The sequence below is a fragment of the Lethenteron reissneri genome, chromosome 20 (genome assembly GCF_015708825.2).
Source record: "Lethenteron reissneri isolate LAM-NWPU_2019-01 chromosome 20, ASM1570882v1, whole genome shotgun sequence".
NCBI classification, from domain to species: Eukaryota; Metazoa; Chordata; class Hyperoartia; order Petromyzontiformes; family Petromyzontidae; genus Lethenteron; species Lethenteron reissneri.
The window spans coordinates 1459908-1480811 of NC_083798.1; the positions used below are offsets into that span (position 1 = coordinate 1459908).

Here is a 20904-nt window from a genome sequence, read left to right on the forward strand (position 1 = left end):
GTAAATAGTATTTGACCATTGTAGTGGCCATGCGTACTGCACTGAATGTCAGAGCAATTGAAGTTTTTGAAGGCGTTTGAAATTCTACTTGAGTGTAGCACATCATCAATGGACGTTAAATATTCTTTGTCAGTGAAACACGTGGTGGTGAGTCGTTGGTATTCCGTGTGGAGGAAATTTTTATTCCAAATGGAAATACTCCACCAGGAAACCTGTGTGCTTGACAAAGAGCAAGTGGGAAGTTACGTAGCAGAATAAGCCGGTATGGTCGTTTGTCCAAATATGAAGGCTGCATATTTGTTGATGCGCTGCAATCTCTAAACGTTTAAAACTTGATGTTGAAGGAAGTTTCTTTGACCTCGTCAGTGGAAAACCCCGAACATAGATAAGCGTTTCCATTTATCGTAGCCATAACAACTTACCTAACGCTGCACAATCCTCCAGCATTTAGTGACCAAATGTCACAAACGGTGTAAGATAGATTGTAAAGCTCTACTGTGCAATTTTAAAACCAGTCGTGTCACTCTACAATAGACACATTGACCTGTACAATGAAAGTCATTGTTTAACAGGCTTTTTGTCAATAAAAAAATTAACTATGGTAATTGAATGAAAAAGAGCTTTATAGCTCATTGGATTCCTCGAGTATAAATATTCTGATTCTGATATATTAATTCACATACATAGATTTGAGCTTTTTCATGAAAGTCCGATATCTGTAGGTAGCCAAGAATAATAAAGTGATGTGAGTGTATAGCTCATTGGTTTAACTCCAATTGAATCCGCAGTGCAAAATCCTGGGTTACCATTCCATGGAGCGCCGAGTCTAAACCACATGTTTAAGGATAATGAGCTGCGGTTCTACATAGCCAGTTACTGTAGACAACAATGGTTGTCTTTGTTTTTTTAACAGTTACCAAATCTAAGAATGCATTCATCAGATAAAACCATGAGGCCTTTTTCTGGCAATGTTTTGTGGGAAAAAGCTTCTTCCCCTTACTGACCTCATTTGGAAATGTTTCTGCTAAGAATCAAGAGAAGCTTTGAATTAAAAGTCATCAGCGAGTCCTCGAAGACAGCATAGTCATAACAATATCAGATGTCACTCCTCATAATCAATGTAAAGCTAATCTGTTGCTTTCTGGGTGCCGTGCTCCGTGCGTAGACATCTTGCCTGCCAAAGATAAGGACGATGACCTGACAGTCACAATTGCTGTGTCCTCTTCTCTCGACAGCGCGTCTGTGAGTATAACCTCATCACGTTTTGTCAATGCTTGTAGATTCACTGTCATACTAAGGATGAGTGCTACTATCACGTCCTCTTTTGTCTTTAACTAAAACATATTCACCCCCTTGTGTGTAGTCAGAATTTATATGGTATCACCTCATGAGGTATCCTTTGTGGTGTAACAAGCCAGTAAACATAAATTTGTTTTCAGTTAACGTACGTTAAAGGAAGGCACAACACAAGTAAACATATTGGCGTTGATAAACACATACCTTAGGTGGTGTGGCTATGCTGTCTGACATACGCTTGAAGCAGCAAGAGATTGGGCAAAGTAATAATCTCCAAAACCGCTCTTTATAAGAGTGCATTTTAAGTTGATATCCTCAAAGCTCCTACATCCCAAACTTGTAATGTTACTATGGTCCAGCTGTCCTATGTGGGACATCCAGGCAAGAGACTGGATGAATTAAATTTGGGTAAACCACACTCTCTGTCACCCTCTTATATGTCTACTTCTGGTGTGATTACTTCTTACAGCAGCACAGTAAAGCATCCATATAACCTTAACATGTATCTATGCCAAATGGAAACTCATTGCATCTCAGTCAATAAGTTTAGTCTCCTGACAGGCTATTCTTGATGTGTTATCAATTTTATGGAACCCACAATAGACTGTCATAGATTAATTATAAAACATTTATGTTGGCTTCTTGCATCATAGCCAGGAAGTACGATTCTAGAATAAATCTGTTAGTTTCTAAATGCTGATCTGCCACGTTGGTCTCAACAGATGCTGTGGGTTAATATTTAAACCAAGCAAATCGCATTTTCTTGTTGCACTGTGCATTCTCTATATATGTGATGCACTCCGGGGTATTTTGGAAACGTAATGTACGGCCAAAAAGGAACATTATAAAATATTTTTTTTTACCATAAACCATACTCAAAGAGAGACACGGATGTGCATGATCATTTATGTTCCCAATACACGGTTGGTTGCTCAAAAACACATTGCTTCATGCAATTGTCTTCTCTTCTGCTTTTCATTCCACCTATCTGGTCAGTGGAGGTACTTTAAATGTTTTGTCAGCCCACAAAGGCCTGCATTTTATGATTTGTTGAGGTGCCAAACAATAAAACCTGTACATAAACCAGCATTTTTGTTTGGCCCCTTCCCCATGGCCATTGCCACTTCTGCCGCTCAATTTTTCAAGCAACAGGAAATTAAAACAACTGGGTGCTCGCAACAAATACTGTAACTTGAATATTACCATCAATTTGTCTTGCTGTTTCAACATTGCTTCTTGTGGAGAAATTGTCCCCTATCTGTAGAATACAATATGTGTCAATGGTACCTGATTTTCCTTTCTCTGTGCAAGGCAGACTTTTCCAAATAGTCAAGTAAAAGTTAGCTTTGCAAGCAGGTCCAGCTAAAATCTGCCACGGAGCTGTATTTTATTATCGCTGCCATCTAACCACTGATTGTATCATAACCGTGCTATTCCTGTGAAAAGTTACATTCTCAAATGTGAACGACTGCAGCCCCTTTGCATTCTAGTCTCTAGCTAGGAGAGAGACACTTCACGTAGAGATGCAACAAAGGAATGACGCTCCCAAATTACAGATCTTCCATAACATGTGGAAATGAATGTGTGTGATTACGTAATGGACTTACTCAACAGATTGTTTATAGGTCGTGAGTATGATAATTTGCTATAATTAGGGTTTAAGTAACGTCTGCTTGAAGTAAAGTAACTTTAAAAAATAACTAAATTGCATTTGTATTCCTTTTAACAATTCCTTCCCTTAATATCAACTTATTTCATCTTTAAGAAGATAATTGTCTCAATGCTTGGATGTCTGCAGAACTGTTTATTGTCTTTATCCAAATTGGTAGTGTTCTTGTACTGTTTGGAATATTATCTGTCCAAAAATTAACACCTGTTTTCAATAAATCCTGCCTCTAGGTAGCATCTGGGATAGACATAAGTGGAGAGTCTGTGCCATCCATCAGCGTTAAGGTAGGTCATCGGAAAACTTATCTTGCATGTAGAAAAATGTGGTTTACTTTAACAGTTAAGCTAAGATCTTTTGTAACAGTTGTATCTGCGTAAAAAAAATTCACCAAGAGCCATTCCATATGTTAGTGCGTTGCTGAAGTTTTAAGTTTCGTTTGTTTATTTACATTTATTTCAGTTGCTAATTATAATCAGTGTTCCAATGCCTATGATGTGAACCATCTATAATGTATAACATACAGTACCTAACTTGACTGTTAGAGGCCTATAATTGCAAAGCAGTGATGAAATGCCGTTGGCATCTGTGGATTGGATTTAAGCTGATTGACACTCAGCACTGCGAAAGCTATCACAATCTTAGAAAACATGTGCCACACTCGGTGATATTGGCGTGATTTTGGGTTTAATCGTTCAACTTTAGTGGAATTTGTCTCAAACTCACTTGGGAATTATCTTGAGATAGCTATACAGAACTGATATGCTTCCTAAATCTAATATAACAATAACAAAAGCAAATGTTTATTTGTTATGTTATTAAAAGAATAACTTATAATGTGTTTAACTTAATGGAATAAAACTTGCCAAAATGATATGTGACCCAATACTTTTGTTTTGTGCATCATTCTAAAGTTAATTCAACCTAAAACCCAAACACTAGGGGCCCTATGCCCAGTCACGGGTTCAGCACTGGCTTGGCCTCGAACAGCGGCTCAGCTCAGGATGGAGCAGCTCAGCTCAGGATGGAGCGGTTCAGCTCAGGATGGAGCTGCTCAGCTCAGGATGGAGGTGCTCAGCTCAGGATGGAGCAGCTCAGCTCAGGCTGGAGCGGTTCAGCTCAGGATGGAGCTGCTCAGCTCAGGCTGGAGCTGCCCAGTTGCTCTCAGTGGACAAGAAAGCAACTGAGCCATGGTTTGGCCCAGGTTCAGCTCATGGAAATCCCGAGCATAGCTGGGGACCATGCTCGGGATTCTCAAAGCCATGTTTAACTTGAGCCCGCTCTAAGCATGGTCCCAGAAATGCTTACAGCCTTTTCTGGGGTTTGGGTTAAGTTTACTTTGTAATAATAATGCACTTGAGCCAGAGCCAAGCCTGAGGTGAGCCGTGACTAAGAATATGGATCAGAGCGTAGCCCGTACTCAGACACTCACTTCGTCATTGTGGACGGACAGGTGAACATTGTTAGATAGACCTGCACAAGTGGTATGCTTTGTGGGAGCAGCGGCTATTCGAGCTGCCAGACACGCCGTTGATGTGCCGTGTTGCATGACCACTCGTTTGATAGGCCGTGGCGCTCGTGAGCTCACACGCCATCGCTTGTCCTGCAGATAACCGTGCAGAGCAGACGCATCCTGCAGAGTGTGAAGGTGATGGTGTCTGTCCGAGAGCCCCTATCCGTGACCAGGGATATGTTCACATACTACACTCTAGGTACCACAGGATGTCTCGCTCACATTACACCCTTCTCAATATCCGTTTACAATGGACTGAACTAATAACTCGGCACACTCATCAATACCACTGCCTTACATCGCATCGCTCCCATCTAGCGCTGCCATGCGAGACGAGGGCTCCGACATGTCTGACAAACGTTCACAATATTTATAACATTTCCATTCATGATTATCAGTGTAATGGAATGTTTGTTGATAAACAAGGATAGCAGGCAGTAGTTTTGGATATTCCTCATATCGTCATCATCATCAACCATTAGTTATCTACTGCTGGATGAAGGCAGGCATCATCTTGAATGCATTAAGGTCTTTGTTTTTTTATACAATAATATTTACAGTTACAGAGCGTCTAAACACAGCCTAATCTCCAGCAGATGCTTCACAGGAAATCTAAAAACCAAAAAAGTTCACAAAAAGTGCGCGGGGGGTGGGGGGGATGTGATGACGGGTGGCGAGCTCCCCTTGCATGCGTGTGCCGTGATCGCGCCGCAGAAGCCGGGAGGCCGACCGCGGCCACCGTGTCGGTGTTCCTGAAGCAGCCGCACCCCCCGGCGGAGCTGCAGGGCGAGGTGGTGGTGCACTACAGCACGCCCACAGGTGCGCACGGTGACGCGGAGCCCGGCACACGCAGCCAGGGCGGCGGCGGCGGGGGGGGGGCAGCTCGTGGCTGCGACAACGAGCGGGTTGTACCATCGTGATCCGCCCTGTGCATCTACAACATCCGGCCGTGCATCTGTCCACGCTTTCTTTGTGACCTTGGGATATCTGATACCGCGATCTGCATGTTTACATGAAATGGGATGAATGCTACCTCTGTTAAAACGTTAGTTTGGTCGGATTTGAAATTATCGATAGAAGTCTACAAACATTGTTGCGTTGTTCATTGTCTCTTATCCATTGTGTTGGTTTCAATAAACGCCCTCATATCTCTGTAATAGGTCAGTGAGTATATTGGCTTCATCAGGCATAGTGTATCATGACGGCCAGTTCATAGACCACTTTATATTGTTCCAAAGACCATTTCTTGTAGAATTGTATTGCAATCAGTGTAACACGTAGGCTTTCGCGACCAATATTATCCATAGTAGAGGTTTTTTTGGGGTTAGATCGCGTAAATGTATATGTCGTTAAACCCACCATCGTGTAATCTTTGCCATAATTGTGCAGTCAGCCTCTCGTTTAAGATAATCCTATTGCATGCATTCACATGGCCCATAGAGTAGGAGTGTCCTTAATTGGGTAAGCTTCTGAGTTCAGAGCCTCTGTGTATTGTTTTTCGATATCAATTGTAATTTTGCTCTCGCTTACCTCCGCACATTGACCCTGGTCTGCCTTCAGCAGTTGCCCCGCATCAACATCGTTGTATTTTCCCAGTGGTGTCCTTCAAATATGCGTTTTGTTTTTGTTTTGCTCATGTTATCTTTATCCCCACTGCAGTCTTCCCTGTTAATTTATTCGGTAATTTTCGACAATTAATAACCATCAGCTGTTATGACTTTTCCATTTGCGAATCTGATACGGCTAATACAGTCACCATTTATTTCTCGAGTTTGTTTTTCAAAATGGATCTTCCAGTTTAACACGTAGGCTTTCGCGACCGATCTAATCCATAATAGAGGTTTTTTGGGTTAGATCGCCTAAATATATACATGTGTCGTTAAAACCTGCCACCACCCGACACAGCCAACTAGTAAGGGTTGTCACGTAAACAGAACGTGCCAATTTGTCACTAGTACAGCACTAACCGGTGTGTTGGAGAGCAAAGCCACAACATTTACAAACTGAGTATGACGTTTCGCCAGTAATTACAACTCGCTTCATCAGGCGACAGCCAGATTTGTGCGCAAGAGCACAGAAGCGTGGTCACCACATCTACGCCTCTATATGAGGAACTAAACAGTTGGACTTCTCCACAAATCTGGTTTAGCTTACAAGATTTAATGACATCGGGCGCATTCCCGGTGGTTTGGATGGCTATTATGTGTGAGAACAATGCGGGTAAATTCCGATCTTTTTTGTCAGAAATTAAAACTTTAATGACATAATAGGAGGATGAAACAACAAACCCCAAAATATCTCGACCAAAGCTGATTGTGAGCAATGGTGCTTGACACACGTCTGACATGTATTTCCTTCTCTTTGCCTGCAAACTCAGAGCGGAACCCAACAGGTAAGCCCTTCACACTGATAACATCGAGCTCTGCTGGCCTTTGCGATTGAGCCCACGCATATTCTTAGGTTTTTTCGGTACCCTTGATAGAGAGCACAGCTGTGTCCGTGAAAATCGCAGCCTAATTCAGTGGCAACCACGGAACATTGGTCAGCAGATCCAGGGATTAGCCATGGCTTGCTTCCTTCACTGCACGTGATCTTGTTGAGGACTAATTCTGCATGCGTCTTCCCCACTCAGACAGCTGTCGGGGCTGAGGTCACCAAAGTTACACCGCGATCCGTGTAGCAGCTTACACGTCAGAGAATGTGTTTTTTGTCCAGTGTGCTCTCTAGACTGAGGAATTTTTAAATGATATTGTAATCTTTTCCCACTCATGTTAGGAAAAGTGATTGGTGGTGATACACCCCAAAATCGGGAGTTAAATTATGAGGTTTCAAACACTCTCCTTGTAGTTTTAACATCACACATAGATGTGCATTACATGTACCAAAAACTATCAACCTTAACCAGACCAGCGGCTCAAAATAACTGATTGTGTGGCCATTTAGATGTTTACGACCGACTCAAAGATTTGAGAAAATGTGGCTATCCCAACAGCCTGAGAGGGATAAGTCTGAGAACTTTAGTGATGCGTTTTGGCACCATTTAAATATTAGAACTTCACTCCTGGAACATTGACTGTATGTGGTGAGATATTGTTATCACAGCAGCTTCTATGTTATTATATCGACATAAGTGTACAAGTGTGTACATAGCCAGTCCCTTAATTTTCAAACTTGGTATATTTGAACCATGACACCAGCACGCAAGGGCCTACTGTTTTTGAATGGCGTCACAGGATCTTAAACGTCCACTGAAATTCTGCAATAAGTGGCGGACGTACTGCCACTCGGCCATGGCACGGCCTTGTCATCACGTTGCAGGTTGTCAAAAAGGTGTTTAGTTAATCATTGTTAACCATCATAAAACCTTTTACCCTTTGACTTCGTGAGTAGTTAGTTAAATTTCACTCACTATTTTAAATTGTCCGTTTAACTCATTATTTGAAGAACCCCCTCTATGTCATCCCCTCTCCCCACACTGTTCTCCACACCATGAAATGTGAACAAATGTAATTCACATGACAGACCTCGTGTAGAATCTCAACAAATAGTGTGTCTTTATACCGTAGATGATCACATTGCCAAATGGTATATGTAAATCTGCCGGATGGGCTTGATAGCATGCTCGAATGTCCCATGCAAAATTTGGTAAACACATGTGCGGCCCTGTTTAGTTGCAAAAGAAAATCTGCTGCGCAGTTCTTCCAACAAGGGCTGTAAGTGTAATGGATTTCATTACTGTGCAGGCAATGCCCTGCAGATTCCACAATTTTGAGTTGAAGACGAAGAACGTTTTATTAGCTCGGTACACTAAGTCAAGTAAGTGCTAAAGATTTGTCCAAATTTGTTGTACTTTAGCTGCGTGCGCATAACCAAGCTTGCCAAGTACAGAGCCAAACATTGATGCATCATGCATGCGAGTACTTCTGCAGCTTGTCAGGAAGTTGGCTTGAAAACCACTCTCATTTGGCATCCACTGGCTGGAGCAATGTCGCACATGCTCTATTTATTAATACTTTATCTTTGCATGTTAAGTGAGCATTTTGTTAGGTCGAAACCTCTCCAAAAATGTGTATAAGAAAACAGAAGTTATTCAGTGTCAATTATATTAATCTTCCAAACCCCGGAATTTATTCCATATGTATCAGTGTACACTTTCTATGCATGGATTCACACACTTTATGCATTTTTCTCCCGTGCTAGCTTTGATTAGAAGCTTGTTTGGAATTACTTTTCAGTATCCTTGCATACTTCGTTGTAAAAAATGTGCAGTAGTCAAATAATTATACTGCATGTTTGTGATATATTGTGTTTTCAACCACTGAATAATGGTTGTGATTCAAAGTGCTGTATTTAATTATAAAATAGCAATGCTGTACCTAATGATATACATAACAGTGCAGTGTATACATAACCCCAAGGCATGAATGCTAAAAAGTTCAAAGGCATACCACAGTCCAACGAGAAAGTCTTTACAGACAGAATCACAATCATAATTCCCTTGAGCAGAGTCGTCCACTGGGGGACCATTGCTGATAAGTGATCCTCCATTTAGCGTCGTCCTTGGCAGCAACCATCAGACTGCTGAGAGGCAACTGTGTTCACTCTACGTATCGTCCTTGCCAATTGTTTCTGTATCTTCATGTGCCTCCTACCGTCATCAACTGGGCCTTGCAATATTACGTGGACAAGGTTAAAGGGACAAGGTCATCACGTGGCATGAATCACAATAGCTTACTTCTCTTTAATTGATCACAAGGCTGTAATTTTTCACAATTTCGCATGAGAATACTGCACACGCATCACCATTGATTTTATATTCAGTGTAAGAGACCCGTAGCAATTTTATCCAATCTCCTATAGAGGAAATTAGAAAATACAATGCATGCAGGAGTTAATGTGCATGTTCTTGTCTCATGATATCGTGTTGAGAATTTTTCAGTGGCTCGAAATGTTGTGGACTTCATCTGGCTGTTGTACCCTCACTATTTAATGTGGAGCCAAGATATTCAATGCAGTAACCTCTTGTAATGACGAGTACGATATTTACCGCCGCCGCCGCAGACATCTTATCAGCACTAAGGGGGTACCAGACGGGATCATTTTGACCTGGCCACGTCGCCGTTTCTAATTTTACTTTAGTATTCATACAAAAGTGACTACAAAAGATTTAGAAGTGAGTAGTTTGTCGAGATTGTTCCTCCACACAGAGAACTCGGTCCGCTGTGGCCAGTACCGCCTGTGGTCGTGCGCCTTGGTGTCTAAATCTTTTGTAGTAATTTTAGTATTACTTTAGTATAAATAAATGTTAATTTTGATTCATATGTTCTGGCTTTGTTTGAACGAAAAGACACAAATTCGCCCATTTTCTCATTGAAAATAGGTAAATTTCTAATATCACTGTCCCGGTCACAAAAGCAAAGTTTGTGGGGGAAAATAACCATTTTCTGTACTTTTGAGGCATAAGCAATTAGGAAATAACACTTACTAACCAGGAACAAAAACAATATATGTTACACAGTGTTATCGAAAAGCACTTAAATATGGGTACAATCATAGAGGATTATTATGGGTCGGGATACCTTGTACCTCTAGTGGTAGTGCCTTATGCCAATAATCCCTACTTCTTAGCAGCCAGCTTATCAACGTTCTGGAAAATAACGAGTGAGAAAAGAAGCCCTTTATATACGTTGATAGTGGAAGGTAAAAATATGTACCAGGACTTTGCAATTTCCACGTTAATTTTAGTTACTTAAGCATTGAATCTTCCTGGTATTTTTTTTACCAAAACACGTCATTCAAAAACGTATGTTTTTTGTGAGGGACATTATAACTTGATTTCACTGTTAAATATCATAGCACCAGGTGGTCTCCCCAGTAGAGTGAAGGAGGAGACAGCTGTGCAGAAAAGTGTCCTCATCATCATGGGATGACTTTGGTGTTGGGGTGTACAGGGCGATTTCTGTTGTTGCCGTCCTGGCAATCTTCCTGGCAGGTATTCTCTTGAGATGTTCTCTTCTTACACTTGGCCGTCTTTCTAAACCGCTTGCCAATTACCTCGTCATTTTTGTTTGGCCAGCGGTGTCTGTCCGGAGCTTTGAAAGAACGGGAAATCAAAGCTTAAATCCAAACCTCGTGCAAGCCCCTCGCTGAGGCCTTGCGTTCCTTTCTAGGAGTGCCACGAGTGGTGAAGAGCGCGTTCACACTCCCGCTGGTCCTCGCGTGCCACGCGGCTTCTCCGGCCAAGAGCGCTCAGCACAAGCTCACAATCGACACCAACAAGCCACCCGTCAGTCTGGCGGCCCTCTTCCCAGGTGGGTGGGCTCACTGTCCGGGGAAAGTGGAGCTCCGCAGAAGCGCAGTTGACTATCTACTCTCCTCTTATTGCGTTCGTTCTAGGGTACAACGGGAGTCCAAGCCCACTAACTGCAGTTTTTCATATTGCTGGTGAATGATGCATTCTCCCTTGCAATAACAAACCTTGAAAACGGGCATGGTGAAGTACGGTCAGATAAGGCCCATGACAGATATGGCAAAGGAGATTCTTCATCCAGCAGTGAATTTAACTGTAAATCATTGTTACTAACAATAATGCTTTGTATTGTTGTAAAAAGATGTGAACTTCTTCTGGGGTAAGTTTAATGCTAAGTGCCTAAGTGCCATCTTTGGTAAACTATTGTTGATCACTGCCTGCGAAGCATTTAAAGATCTGCTGATAGGCATAGATGCATCTTATTGTAATTCCTTAATTCAAATTGCATGCTGAATACATTTTTTAAAATGCTTTTCTAGCAAGTTACACTTCCAATTTGATTGGTATAATTTATGGATATGAATGCAACAATTTTTGGTAATTCCAAACACATCTTTAGTGAAAGGTGCTTCATTAGTTACTGATTGAATCTCAAAGTGGAAGTCAGGAACTTTTCTGTGGTGAGCATACATTATATATATTAAGTATGGTAACTTTGTATCGCAAATGAAATGTGCTGTAGTCGTTGTGATGCACTGTTGTGTTGTGAAGGTTTCACTGTTCGTGGGAGTGGCCCCTAGCACCCTCCTCGGGATTTTCAGGGTTGGTGCAAATCACGTCTGAATTACGCCACCTGTTTGTGCCATTTGAGACTTAAAAACCGACTTGCATCCCCTCCCAAGCTACAGCCCTTTGCCTGTCGCTGATGAAAGCTACAGACAGTGCTGTCAGTGTACCGCCTTACTATTAATTCCCACATCATTAAATGCATTTCTAGCAACTTAACGTTTGAAATGTGTTACTACTATTTATCTGCTTCACGAATTACACCTCCGCAAATATTCCCCCAACGCACGCAATTGTGCCGTGGTTCAGCTGCAGCCTTCCCTCAAGCAAAAGTGTTTCTGTGAAGTGCTGGCTGTGATCAGAGGCACTGCAGCATGTGACTCCTCTGAAGCCCTTCAGGCAGTGTGTGTCGCCTACTCCCCTCCCACACCCATCACCTGTCTGTGTACCCCTACCAGTACGATAAGTTGTGCTGTGGATATAGTACAATTACTGTAGATATATAGCAATTTGAATTGCGTTTACACAAAATTAAGACCTAAGATATTTAGTTAATAATGAATAACAATTTAGTCAATCTCTCTGCTTTAAGAACAGTTTAAAAATCCCTCCTGTGAGTGGAAGCGGAGTCGCAGGCTGTCACCGTGGAGCAGAGCGCGAAGGCCGAGGTTCGCCGGGCGTCGAATGTTTCGTGGGTTTTCGAGGGGGTCGTAGAATGAGTTTGTTTGTAAAACAACTAAATTTGATCAAAGTGATCAATGAGAGAATGCACTTGTAGCCGAGCACGTGGGTGACCCAGGCGTCCAATTGCGCAGGCTCACCAAGTTCGATACAGCTGATAAGTACGCAGCTGTAGAAATGCGAGCGCACAGCAGCACCATACCCCAGGTGGCCACCGCAGTGACGTGAATTTGCTCACGTACCCCCTAGAGAAGTCACGTGTACCCCCAGGGGTATGCGCACCGCGGGCTGTGAACCGCTGTTCTAGGTGCCTCTAAGGAATGCCAATCACTGAAAGTATCTCTTTGGCATTTCAGCAACGTTAGCTTATTTCACCTCGCCCTACGCTCACGATGTGCTGCTGCTGCAGTTGTTGTTGTGCACGAGCCAGCCCAGACGTTACGTTATGAGCGGTAACAGTCAAGTTGCCCGCAGTGGCCACGGCTCGACTCATTCCACACCGTCTCCCTCGCTCCTGCACGCATTGCATGGCAACATTCTTCGGTTGTTAGGAACCAACTGCACGTAAGACTCTGCCCCTGCTTAGGGAACTGTTGCCAACAAAACTGTGACGAGTGTAAAACGTTCATATTGTCGTATTACTGGTTTTTAATCGACTGACAAGAAAAATAAATAGTGCGAGAATTCTAATGATGTGTACTGTGAACCTGCAGCATTTATGCACGTGTAGGATGTATCCTCGAGCCAGTGATGGACACAGTGAATGGTGCACTGAGCTATAAAACCCGTGACCTCGGTTCGATTCCTGGACATGGCAAATATCAGTGCCCAGCAATGTCTGAACCAGTCCCGAACCGCCCTTCACCAACCTGGACTGTCCAGATTCTAGATTGGGGGGAGGGGGGGGGGCAACAACCCCCAGTGACCAACACAGCATGGGGCAGCCTTCATCCAACTGTGAATTGACAAACAGCTGTCAGTTATTGTTGTTGAATATTAGTTTGCAGCAAACAGAACACAGTGCATGAATAGTAATTTGCAAAAATTAGAAGCCTGCATTTCTACTCTGCTTCATTGGCAAATATAAATGGGTTATGGAGAGGCGGCCCCCACCATGACAGAGTGGAATTTCTCCTTGCTGGTTCATTGCCACAAGTGGTAATGAGCGCCATCCCAGCGCGCATTCAATCGGAGAGCCTCGCCGCTCCCACCTGTATACCTGCGCACGCGCTCGCTGCGTGTGTTGGGTTTATAGATTTTAAAAAAACTAATAAAAACTTTCAAGAAAAAAGTATCTAACTGCTTACAATATAAACAGTTGTAAGCCTACAATGACTTGATGGCTTTAATAGGCCGTGGACCTTTTTAGACGTATGACAAATAAAGAACAAAAATAGTGGCGGAGTGGCAGTGCACAGAGGCCCCACTTCCTCGTTCATGCCATGGGGATAGGCTGCGCTGGTTTGTAAACTGATCTTGTGGGAAAGGTTCAGACCAAACGTAGAAAAGATCATCATTTGAACAAGATAACTGTAAATTTTAGGTCATTAGGTTGAGCCACTTTTGAGTTGTGGTGAGCGATAAATTATAGGTTACTTGGTTTTGTCGGCTTTCGGGTTATTGTGGTGACGAGAGACAGATGCACAGAAGGACAGACGAGTACGCGAGGAATTCCCCGGCCACCGAGTCTACTACTGTGCTCGTTGTCGTTGGAGCAAAGTACCGGCCAGAGTAGGCGAAATAAACAATGACCTATTGGTCTAAACTGGGCGGAGAGTATAAGGGGAGGCCCCACTAAATGTTTGTCTGCTTTATATCACCGTGCGCCATGGAGCATTTAAGGTGCGGCAAAGCGTCACATTATCTTATGGTGGCCTCGGTCTTGCTCTATATCACGGCGTTTGATGTTGAGTTCCACTTACCGCTGACATTTCAAACACATGAGGTAATTTCGGTCCACTTACTGTGCTGCCGTGACCGCACTTACTGCTATTTTACACCACTTTTTATAAGTGCACTTTTTGAATGTTAACATGCAAATAGAAGTGCTGTTTGCCAACGTAAAATGTACTTTAGCCCACGTGTCTCATCACCTCGCTCAGGAGAGCAACCCCGCCGTAACCGAAAGCCGCGTGTTGTCGTGCCTCGTGAAGACGAAGCGGGAGCTCCCAGGGGGCACGCTCCCCACGCGTGTCGGCGTTTTGCCGCTCGCCTCGCATCACCCCCATCAGAGATCGTGGAACGCTTTACCAGTTTTCGTTGAATTTCTTTCGCACCGTATGTAGCCAGCTGTGCTCATCGGAGGTGTGCGGGGGAAGGACAACAACAAACGAGACGCAAAAAGCAGCGATTTTGTTTGTTGTTGAGAAGTTTTACAAGGTGTAGCCACTGTGCACAGTTGTGTTCAGAGCTCGATTTATCGCAAGTAAAGAACATTTAATTCCTTGCTCATATAACACTGCACATATTGATCTTCGATTACAATAGCCTGGAGCAAGGACTCACCTTGTGATGCATCATCTGGTGAAACTGCCTTATAAATGTAGAAGATTTTGAGAGCCTGCTGTTTAGATATGCTTTTTACGGTGTCATTATAATTGTAAATCATCTCTACATTTATAGATGGTTATTTATTGGACTAAAATGCTCCTACTAGATTCGGTTAAAATTGGAGTTAGAATAAAAATGTACATTTGTTATAATTTTAAGTAAAAATGTTGGTTTGCATATTTGAAAATCCATCCTTGCTCAAATGTGTTGTGATGTATCACGTGTTGCGAATTCCCTTTGCGCGTTATTGAATAAGCACGAGGTTTTTGGTATTTCTCATGGAAAGGTTAACTGACAGAATGATTAACTAGTGTTCCAATAATACTCAGTAGCTAACAAACCATCCTTCCTGACCACAAGGTCACTTACCCCTCCAGTCCTGCACAGGTTGGTAGGCCCTCCCACGTGCAGTCTCTTTCAACTCACAATGTCGGGCTGGGCTTGCCTTGAAGTCACTCCTTGAAATCATATTGCTTAGGGCTCAAAATCACGCGCCTTAATGTTACAGTGTTACAGCGATTCAATGATTCGTCTACAGAAGCTACAACATTTATTTTCACTTTGTAATAAATGACAATAAAAAACCCAAAACACTAACATTGCTTAAAATTTGAATTATTTTTACTTGGCAAGACCCTCCTGATAGAGAGCAATGAGATTTCGTGAGGCTTTCCTGAATTAAAAAAATGTTAATGAAAAGTAAAATGGAAATAAAACAACCAAAGCAAATGACAGCAGTAACTGTACTGGTTTGCAGTAGCGCCACTCCACGTGGTGGCTACGTAGTCAGTGCACTACGAGTCCCGATTAAATACCCAACTTCAGTAATCCCAATAACTTGCCTGTAAATGCATTCACCGTCAGAGCGTAGTTGGAGCTGGCTTCTCATTGAAAGGGAACAGGTTGAATGTATCATCCAAAGGTAATTATAGGCATGATGCCGTTTTCAGCTGCCTGGTATGAGTGGCAGCATTATAAAACATATGCATGTCAGATATTATTGCCCTTTTCAATAAAAGGATTTTAAGTTAGCAACAGTTCAATTTCTATGCATTTACAGTAATTCTATAAAGACAATGAATCATTAACAATAAATATGAAAATAATTATCATGCACCTCCTTATTATTAAGGAGATGGATTGTGTTTTTTTACAGGATTATTCATTTAATTTGGCCATGGCATTTACACTTTCAACAAAACAGTTCAGCTTTCATGAGCAATTGAGCATACACGTTGCATACGTCGATTTCAGATTGCTGATGTGAGTAAATGTAGTCAATCGCTATGTCATCGAAATTTTTCATCTATGTTTTTCAATACATATTTCAACTCGTACAGTGTATGGAGAACGTGTCATTCATGTAATGCATGTCACTTCTGTGCACAGATTTCCTACAGCAGTCTGAAGAAGGCCAAGTGAACGCACTTGGATTTCAGTTGCTGCGGGGCTCTAGGGTGACCGTCCTGGCTTCTAAAACATCCCGTGAGTACGCTTGGCAGGCGTTCCCATTGGACACCGACAGCCTACCCGAGGTCGGCACTCACAATATCCCTGGCCATGTGTTTTGATTCCTGATAAAGTGGTACCGGTATTTTTGTCAAGCATTATCTGAAGACGGCTGCTTGCGTTGTAGCCGAAACGGTCGTGAGAATTGTTTTATTATGTTTTATTTTTATTATTTTATTACTTCCCTTCTACGTGACTTTACCGAAAGAACCAAGAAGAAGCATTATCTCTTTGTGAATTGTTATTGCTCTGTTGTTAGATGTTCCATTATAAAGTATTTGTGTTGTGTGGGTGTAAAAGTACAGCCATAAGTCATACTGGATTTGATATTGTTTTTGACGGCATTGAAGCACTTTTATTTCTCGTAGAAGACTCTCCTACAACATTTTTGTTGCTTTGAAACCGCAAAAGTGCTTATGGCAATTAGCCGCCAGTAAACTGTTTTTGTTGTTGTTGCTATTTCGCTTCATGTCAAATCTTTTTTTTATAATTTACAACTCCTGTTATTTGAGATGAAGCCAGGAGATGGTGTCACAGATAAGACAATTGCTCCTCTTGTCGCGTGAAACGGTCCGTAAGCTATGCTGCCGAACTGCGACGTTCCCAGCTGACTCCCACTGAGTCAAACAAAGTGTTGCAAATTTGAAGTGAGCAAAAAAAGTAAATGCATTCAAGTAACAATGGTTGATGGCAGATACAGGTGATAATCGTAATGGGTAATTAATGCATCAATCAACGCTCTATTACTGTCCCGTCGATGAGCAGAGGGGGGGACCTTGGTTCAGTCCTACGATCCCAAGGAATCCTTGATCTTGTAACACTCTCAAGATCCCCCTGCTCTGTTTGAATTTCATAACATTATTGTTAAATATAATCTAGATTTGTTGATTATTTTTACATATATTGTTTAATAATTCGAATTTATCAATTGTAACCCAGGTGACCGTTACCAAACAGGTAATGTTTCATGTGTCTCAACGTGCCTCTATTTCCATCTCCTGATTAAACAAAGGACCCTGCTACTGCTGCTGCGTGAAAGATGGTACTTTCATACAGTGTGTCAAGTGAATTCACTGAACATTTCTCAGCTGTGCCGAGCAAACGGTTAACCAAGAATGCTCGGGTAATGTGGGCTGCTGGCTCAGCCGCCTAATACGGCGTCACAACACTTGAGCTGGCACAGCTGAGAATCTCGGTCGCCACCACCCTTTACGAAGCCTGTTTTTCAAGTTTAATGCATCAATGGTCTCAGCCGGGGTCACCGATAACTGCACAAACAAAACCATTATATTACATTTGCGTTGTATCTAATTTGGTTGATTGCACGAATCGGAATGAAATTTTTCCATTCGGTTGACACGCAAAGGTATGTTAGCGGTGTCTCTCGTGTGGATGAAGACGCTACTGAAGGCACTCTGGGTGGCGATTGGCGGTGATGTGTCTATTGGGCAGAGCGCTACCGCGTGCAGTGCGACCAGCTGGACGAGCTGTGGCTGGTGACGAGCGACCTGGTGCGACGCTTGGAGAGCCACTTCCGGAAGCTCGGCACCGCCGACTTCAGGTGCAGCTTCATGGGGCCCCTCCCGCTGCAGGAATACTTTGAGCTGCTGGACCAACACTTTGATGTGAGTCTCTCCCTCTGCCGCCCTCTGTCCAATGCGCATTGCACCGTTGCAGAAACGAAGCAACCGCTACCGGAACCTTAATACAGTGTTCACAACAATGCTGTGGCTTCTGCAGAATGATCATGAAATCCCAGTTACGTGAATCTGCTTGATATTAAGAGATTGCATAGGGGAGGGCCTGCAAACCTTCGTAGGAAGGGGCGATGACTGGCATGCATATTTAAAGAGTCTCTTGCGGATTTATATTTTCAAATTTGGACCATAACGATGGCACACAATGGCTTACTATTTGCGAATGACATTGCGGGATCTTCAACGTCCACGTCGAAGCGGACGCCCACAGCATTACTCAGGGCGGCCGCTGAATTGGAACCATGAACCCCTGCAACAAGGGGCGAACGCGCTCCCACTGGGCCGTGTCACCGCCCACAGTCGACTGTGAGGAAGAGTAAATTGGGCTCGGGCAGGGGGCGCCACGAGAAGAGACGATGTCCGGCGGTCGAGTCTAACGACGGAGTGGAGTCAGTGGAGGGAACGTGTCTGTGTCCCGCGTGGAGATGGAGCGTTGAAATCAGCTTGTGTGCAGGAGCGGGATGAATTGTTGCATCGCGAAACCGTGGGGGTTGGCGACGGCTTGCGGAAGGGGTCTCAATTCAGCAGTGGATAGATCATGGCTGATGAGTTTTGCTTCCTCCGATCGCTCAGCTCTGGCACTTTCTGAGACGTACAGGGTTTTTCCCCTTGCTGTTTCTCGAAATGCGTTCTTGATGTAATCCCATTCTTTCTCCACGCCGTCCTCGAGACAATTCATCTTACTCCAATCGCTATCCAGCACTTCTCTTTGATGTTCTCTTTTAAGTTGTCAATATAAAATGTCTTCATTTTCAGTTCCGTTAGTGTTGGTTTTAGTTTAATCCTCATTCCAGCTAATACAGGTGGATGATCCACAGTATAAATACAATGGTTAATATGGAAAACAAGCGGAAATGTCAACAGAATATTGTCCTTAGCTATAGCCAACGTGTCCATTACTGTCCCCAATTAGACCACTTTTGTCACATCTTTGAATCGAGAGTATACTTAATTATCGACTACTTAAATTATACAACTTACTGGGCTGCTTTGAATAGTTCATCATCTATGCTGAGCAAGCGGTTAATGAAGAGAGCTACAGTCACGGTGGGCAGGTGGCTCGCAGGCCGAATACAGCGTCGCTCTGGGCACTGGAGCTGGCACAGCTGAGAATCTGGGCTTGAATCTCGGTGGCCACCAACCCCTCATTCAGCCGTGTTGTACTCAATCGATTCCATCAATCCAGTCACCGAAAACTCCACGGTGCATTACATGTGTGCGTTCGCTTAATTCGGTTGTTCCGCAAATCGGAATTAAACATTTCCGTGTGATTGAAACGTTCCATATTTTTAAAACAAGAGCCTGTCGTGTGGATAAAGATGCTATTGAAGCCACTTCAGATGGATTTCCGTGGCATGGTCCTTTGCGGTCACTCCCTGCCACACGGTGGTGCTTTACTCACTGTCTCATGACGTGATGCCAAGAGCACACTTGCAATATAATTGGAAGGAAATGGGTAAATAGGCAACAAACAGTATGTAGGTTGCCATTTTACACTCCAAGGATAAAATAAGCGATGTTTGTCTTTGCCACGTGTGCTTCAATGTGAACAAATGTGTAACGTTTACCCCCCTACTTGCTGTGTGCCTACATGCAGGTTCGTGCAGATGCGGAGAAGTACCGGGAGATGCTGAGCGAGCGGGCAGTGCAGTTCCGTGCCGTCCAGCGACGGCTGCTCACCAGGTTCAAGGACAAGACGCCATCGCCCCTCCAGAACCTGGACTCCATTCTAGAGGGAACCTACCAGCAGGTGGGAACGTGGCCCCATGGGCCCAGCCCCTTGCGCAAAACCACGCCTCACTTGATTCGCTGTGGGACCGAGTGGTCAACTGCGTTGACTGGAGCAAGTGATTAACTTCGATAACTGGACCGAGTGGTCAACTGCGTTGACTGGAGCAGCTGCCAGAGGGGATGAGCGTAGGACAGCTCTCCGTGGGGGGTCAGCTCCACACTACCTGTTGTGCTGCCCTGCCTACCTTGTCCTTCCCCACTTGCCTGCCAGGGGAGTGCTCCGCTCCACACATGCACACATATACATACTTGTCAAGCCGTTGCCACATTGTCCTGCAATGACGAGGGAGGTATTTTCTTTACGTTTAAATCTCTCGAAGCCAAACTAATGAAGAGAGCATTTCTGGTTCTTGGGAATGTTGGGCATTTTGTAAATAATTAAAGAGTTGCACAATAAGTACGTTTCACTTGAATCGCCATATAACTCACACCGAACACAATACATTTACACTCAGTACAGCAGTCATAGCAGTTAACTAAATATTTACAATGTAATATTTGATACAGCAGTATGCGGAATGAACTGTTCGATTGTGCATCATTGCTGACACTGCTTACTTCACTTAGCGGGGCTCAGTTTGACGAAGTGCACGTTTGAATGTACGCTTATTCAAACTACCCCAAAATCTGAACTATTATATACGTTTTCTTTTTAAGGCAGTGTCACTGACAAAAGTGTTGAGTTTATACATTTGAATAAATGTTATTTCAGTTACTCTTTATTCAGACTCGCTGGCAATGCTGTTGGTGTTTTTTCATACCCTGCCTCGACCTTTTAGTTTTGCCAGTTTTAAAGAATCCCGCAGAGAGCCATGGGTACTTCCTGTTCATGTTATCTGTCTCTATTTAGTGACCATTGCCATCATTCCCCTGCCTGATTAAGACAACACAGACAGACTGCGGGAGCCCTTGCATCACGGCTGGCCCCATTTATACAAGGCGCACTCGGAGATGTTCTGCTTCATGAGTGTTGCACATTTAGCACCGAGTGGGGCGTTTTAATATCGGTTGGATCTCTTAAGTAAACTGCGAGAGAGAGAGAGAAACGGGGCTTTAAAAACACTCCAAGAGAGAATAACAAGATAGTTAATGTCACGTGACTCAC

At 43.4% G+C, this 20904-nt stretch overlaps 1 protein-coding gene across 3 annotated transcripts in view; it reads left to right on the plus strand.

The window, feature by feature from the left end:
• Positions 1-20904, plus strand: part of BBS9 (Bardet-Biedl syndrome 9) — a 58201-nt gene that overhangs the window by 24864 nt on the left and 12433 nt on the right. Inside the window, exons 12-20 of one of the 3 annotated variants that reach the window (XM_061554566.1) lie at positions 1166-1242; positions 3196-3249; positions 4572-4674; positions 5190-5294; positions 6853-6867; positions 10646-10786; positions 16132-16227; positions 17704-17876; positions 19606-19758. In XM_061554566.1, coding sequence (XP_061410550.1) covers positions 1166-1242; positions 3196-3249; positions 4572-4674; positions 5190-5294; positions 6853-6867; positions 10646-10786; positions 16132-16227; positions 17704-17876; positions 19606-19758 — 917 coding nt within the window. The remainder of the gene's footprint in view (positions 1-1165; positions 1243-3195; positions 3250-4571; positions 4675-5189; positions 5295-6852; positions 6868-10645; positions 10787-16131; positions 16228-17703; positions 17877-19605; positions 19759-20904) is intronic. The other 2 variants (XM_061554567.1, XM_061554568.1) reach the window with 2 other exon arrangements.